Below are 5,223 nucleotides of genomic sequence, written 5' to 3' on the forward strand. Positions count from 1 at the left end.
GAAAGGAAACATCTGGTTAAACAGGGTTTAGGAGAATTCATTCAATAATACAATAATAAAAGATTTCACTTTTTGATGTTTTTATTTAACTTTTTAAGGTAAAAATAATAAAAGAAAATAGAGCTAATTTGGCACAAGAGAAAAAATAATAAAGTGAATGATACAGATAAGAAAAATATTTTGTAAGACATAATCTATTGAATTATTTATTGATATAAAAACAAAAAACAATTAAATATACTTTTAATGTATTTATTTAACTTTTTCAATCACAAAAAGTAAAATACGAGAAATAATAAAAGAAGCTAATGTGACACAAGTAAATAAAAAATAAATAAAATCATGGAAAAAATATATCAAATCTAACTGAGAAATAAGAATACTAACAACATAAAATCATAAAGAAATTCTAATAAAAATGATATAAGACATGAGTCTAAAATGAGTTTTTTTAAAGCAAACGTTTACAAAACAAAGAAAAATGAAAAGTTTATCAGACAAACGTTAAAACTCCGGAAAAGTTTCTGTTTGTTCCGCTTCCGTAACAGCTGCTCTCTGATTGGCTGCCGTTTGGACCAATGGGAGCGATGAGCGGGAGGAAGCAAATATGGCGGAACCAAAACAGAGCTGCTGCTGAAGCAGAACAGAGGATGAAGATCGTTTATTTACCTGTTTGTTCTCTAAAACGTCGTAAATGTAATAGTTTATTAAAGCCGATTTCCTGTCGGTGCCTTTTGTAAACGTCCAGTCGGAGTGAAATGTCGCTCAGCGCGTCTTGTGCGTCGGTGTCTCAGAAAAGGACTCTGTCGAGTCTCCTCGGTGAGTTTTCAGCAAGTTAACGAGTCAGCAGCATGTGAGTACAGCCAGAGGTTAAATATACGTTCAGAGTGCAGCCTAAATCATAATTCTGTCTGGTATACTGACTGAGATTTGTAACGCTGCTCACTGTTAGCATGGTCACCTTAAACCGACTGATTTTTAAGTGGGCTTTGGTGCCAGCTTCTCCATGAAGGTAACCTGCTGGTAGTGCAGCAGTCTGCCACAGTGTTAAAGCCACTGACAGGTGAAGTGAACCACCTCCATTATCTGGTTCCGGTCAGTAGGTGGAGGTATCTGAGAGAGGACTGCAGAGGACTGGGTCAGAGCATCTCCAGCTGGTTGGGCTTTTCTGGGCTTTCCCAAGAGTGGTCCGAAGAGGGACAACTGGTGATCCATAGACGGGGTCATGGACGGCTGGTCGGTGAATCCTAGTCTGCTGAGTAACTCCTGTCCTCCACTGAAACCTCTACGATGGACGTGAGAGCAGTGGGAGAAGACGTCCTGGTCTGAAGATGGTCTTCTCTGGTATGTGGACCAGAGATGGCGGCAGGATGTGAAGATGTGGAGACAGTCTGAAGCTCTGGACAGTGTTCTGCTGGGGAACAGTGAACTCTGTGGTCACGTGGACGTCACTTTGACTCCTGAACATGGCTGCAGATCACCTCCACCCCTCAGAGCAGCAGTGCTCCTGATGGCCTCCTTCAGCAGGATCACTGATCAGGAATGAGTTGAGGAACATGACAAAGAGTTCAAGGTGTCGACTTGTATAAAGTTGAGTCTAAACCACAGAGGCTCCACGTTGCAGCTTCCAGGACTTCAGGTTCTGCTGCTTGATACTGGAGGACACCTTCAGAACCTGTGGAGAAGCTGCACAGTAGCAGGCAGCTGGTTTTCATGTTGTGGCTGATCAGTACCTGATCGGTTCACTTTAAAGCCCCAGTTTGTCCCTCACAGCCGTGGAAAACAAACTCAGTTGTTGTTCTAACTTTAGTAGGAAACATCTGAGCTGTTTGGTGAAGGGCTACAACCACACATCATTTTCATTTCATTTTATTTTCTTGACTAATTGATGAGTTGTTTGGTTCATAGAAAGGTTGTTCATTGTTTCCCAAGCTTGTCTTGTTTTGTCCAAACATCTTGAGTTTCCCGTCTCAGAGGAGGAAGGAAACCAGAAAACCTTCACGTTTAAGAAGCTGCAGTCACAGAATCTAGACTTTCTTTCTTTCCTGGAGGAACTCATTGTTGACAACTAACCGATTAACTGTGGCAGCTCCAGTTTGGTGTGACTGAAGCAGAACGGCATCCTGTATGATGTGATGTGTTTGTGTGCTCCCAGCTGGTCGCGTGCTGAAGAGGCCGAAGCAGGCGGATGTCCAGCAGCTGCAGGAGGCGGCCATCCAGCTGCTGGAGCAGCAGCAGAACCTCTGCAGCCTGTTCAGGGAGGTCGGGGTGAGTGAGGGCAAGAAAATGCCGTTATGAAGTCGGAACGTCCAGGAAAGAGGAGTAAAACGAAGCTGGGGCTTAAACAATCGTTAATGAAGTTGGACTTTATGGGAGGATTGTGGAGGCTGTTGGTCACTCTGTCGTGTTTCTGCATTTGTGAAACACTTTAAGGATTTTTATATAAAAGCAGTTTCAGCGCCGCTTCACTAATGTGTTCGTAACGTTGTGAACTTCTTCTAGAATCCAGATCCGTGCAACGTTTTCCGTCCTGACCAGAACCAGCCGGACGGCGTCGTGTCTGGCCTCACCGGGTCGCTGCTGGGTGAGCGTCTTCTGAGTCTAATCTGACATCTTGTTAAGGAAGCGTCCTCCCAGGTGGAGCAGAGCAGGCAGCTGTGTTCAGACGTATTGATTATTCTGATCAGTGAGTCTCATGAGCAGCTGACGGGTGAATCCGTCTCGTTTTTAGTCACAGGAGAAACTGGGAGAATTATTGGATGAGAATAAGAAGATGTTCTTAGTAGATTCATAAACACAGATGTCTGTAATTCTCTCCTTCCTTTGTGTCCATTATTTGTCTTGTACACAAACACCAACATTTCAAACACCACAAATGATGCTTGTGTAAACGTGGAGGTGAAGTAAACGCTGTCGTCTGTGGACAGCGGCCGAACTGAGGCGTCAGGCTGAGCGGCTCGGAGTCTCGGCGACGGTCCTGTCGGTGAAGATGGTGCTGGAGAGGCTGCAGGAGATCACAGAGGAGAGGACGGAGGACGAGAGGAGGGAGATGCTCACTGACTCTCAGAGGGTGAGTGTCGGGCTGAAGGAGGATCTCACTGGACTCAAACTCCAGTGTGAAGGTTCAGTCAGAAGCAAAATGATGCTTTAGTTCTTCAGATCTGCACCTGCACAGGTTCTTCATCTTCATCTACAATCTCCAGTTCTGGTGTCAAACCCCACCTGAGCTTTACTGCAGGTCACTGACTGTAACTGCACCGGTGTACAACTCGTTCCTTCTCAGATCATCAAACTTTCAGGACAGTTTCTGATCAAACATCTCCTGAAATATTCATAGCATAAAGTAGAGATATTTCTAAAGATGTTTTATTACATTTCATCTTCATATAGCAAACACTTTCTGACATGAAAGTCTTTTAAAAATCACCGTCGACCGTCTTTCAGCAGCTTGTTTCTCTCACATTAAAACTTGAGTCTGTTTGAACAACATCTGAGGAACTATTGAAGACAAAAACCTGAAAGTTTCTCATCATGTCACTGATACAGAATCTGTCATATCGGACAGTAGATCAATGATCTGATGATGGAGGAGCTGACACATGACAGAAGTGTCTCATCCTGTCAGTGTCTGTATCAGTTATAATCCAGGTAAAGTTTTGCAGAGTCAGCCTCAAGAGTCAGTCAAGAGCTGTAACATGGGTTTGCAGGTGAAAGCGTTCCTGCAGGATGCGTTCACTGACCTCGTGTGAAACTGAACTCCTGCTGTGTCCCGTGCAGGTCCAGCTGGGTGTCCTGCTGCAGTCCGGCAGAGAGCTGCTGTCTCAGGGCGTCCTCAGCCCCACGCTGCTGTGGCAGGAGCTCAGCACAGATCAGGTGTGTTGGATGTCAGACAGCTTCCTGTTTCTGAACTTCTCGGTCCTTCCTGCCCGAGATGGAGGCAGAGAAATGAGAAGAACCTGCTGCTCATGAATCCAGAACCATGAGTTCAGCTCCTGTTGCAGCGTTCAGGAGTTCTGTCCACGAGGAGGTCAGACCTGAAGGACGTTCTCCTCATTTAGATGAAACCACTTGATAGACTGGAGACGGATGTCGACGTTGTAGCTCTACTTCCTGAAACAGGACTTTAAATGCTTTACAGTGAAGAGAAATAAATAAACGCGTCACACTGACCCTCGACAGCAGCTTCACATTAGATTAGATTACAAAGAAAGAAAATCTGTAAATGTGGATTCTCATTAAAACCAGTTTGACCTTTATGTGCATAAATAAGTGAAGCAGATCCTCAGAAGTCTTCATGGATTGAGTTCAGGTTAGAAGATATTAACAGTCTCATGTTTCATGTCTACAAGTTAAGTATTGAATCTTTGCTCCAGTTCTTCCTGTCCAGAGTTCAAAACTCTTTACATCTAGAAGCTGAAGCTGCTTCATGTTCGGTGTGTTTGTTTGAAAGTTTTGCTGAAATCATTTTAAAAAGTCTAAATAGTTGATGAAAGAGGAGTGAATCACGTGTAGCTGGTCTGTGCTGCTCTCCTCCATCACATCAGTCCATGGAGTTACTGTTGTTATGTGCAGCAGGAGATGTGACGTAACAACACATCCTCGTGGTTTGTTTCATCCCTGCTGGTTTTCTGGCACACATACATTAAAATACATTAACTAATGTTCTGTGTTGTTTTTAAAAACAGTCTGAGAATTACCTGGTTGATGACGAAACTGGTGTTTGTTGTTTCAGAGGCGGCCCAGACTGGAGGTGGTGTTCCATCTCCACCGTTACACCATCGTCACGCTGCAGTACATCGTACAGAGGCAAGACCTTCTGTACTTGTTGTTAAACCCTGATCAGTCCTTCTCTTCTATCTGGTTTTAACATCTCAGCTTCCCTCCACCGGCTCCGCTCTAGACATGATGTTTAGATGTTACTGGTCACCTGTAAAGCTCTCCAGGGTCTGCACCTGTCCACCCCTGATGAGCTGCTGGTAGATCCTCTGGTGGATCCTTCTGGTCGCTCCAAAGTCGAGGCTTCAACCGAAGGCTGACCAAGCTTCTCCATCAGGACGCCTCGACTTTGGAGCGACCAGCCTGAGGAGACGACCCCGGTCAGGTGTCTGAGGATCTATTAGACCCTGGTCAGGTCTCTGAGGATCTGTTAGACCCTGGTCAGGTGTCTGAGGATCTGTTAGACCCTGGTCAGGTGTCTGAGGATCTGTTAGACCCTGGTCAGGT

At 44.8% G+C, this 5,223-nt stretch overlaps 1 protein-coding gene across 1 annotated transcript in view; it reads left to right on the top strand.

The window, feature by feature from the left end:
* Positions 1-758: 758 nt before the first annotated feature.
* The window catches only part of fanca (FA complementation group A), a 29,323-nt gene continuing 24,858 nt past the window's right edge, over positions 759-5,223 (top strand). Inside the window, exons 1-6 of the mRNA XM_008293596.1 lie at positions 759-819; positions 2,156-2,287; positions 2,534-2,584; positions 2,928-3,070; positions 3,778-3,873; positions 4,733-4,806. Coding sequence (XP_008291818.1) covers positions 759-819; positions 2,156-2,287; positions 2,534-2,584; positions 2,928-3,070; positions 3,778-3,873; positions 4,733-4,806 — 557 coding nt within the window. The remainder of the gene's footprint in view (positions 820-2,155; positions 2,288-2,533; positions 2,585-2,927; positions 3,071-3,777; positions 3,874-4,732; positions 4,807-5,223) is intronic.

This window comes from Stegastes partitus, unplaced genomic scaffold (assembly GCF_000690725.1).
Source record: "Stegastes partitus isolate 25-593 unplaced genomic scaffold, Stegastes_partitus-1.0.2 Scaffold895, whole genome shotgun sequence".
Taxonomy (NCBI): domain Eukaryota; kingdom Metazoa; phylum Chordata; class Actinopteri; family Pomacentridae; genus Stegastes; species Stegastes partitus.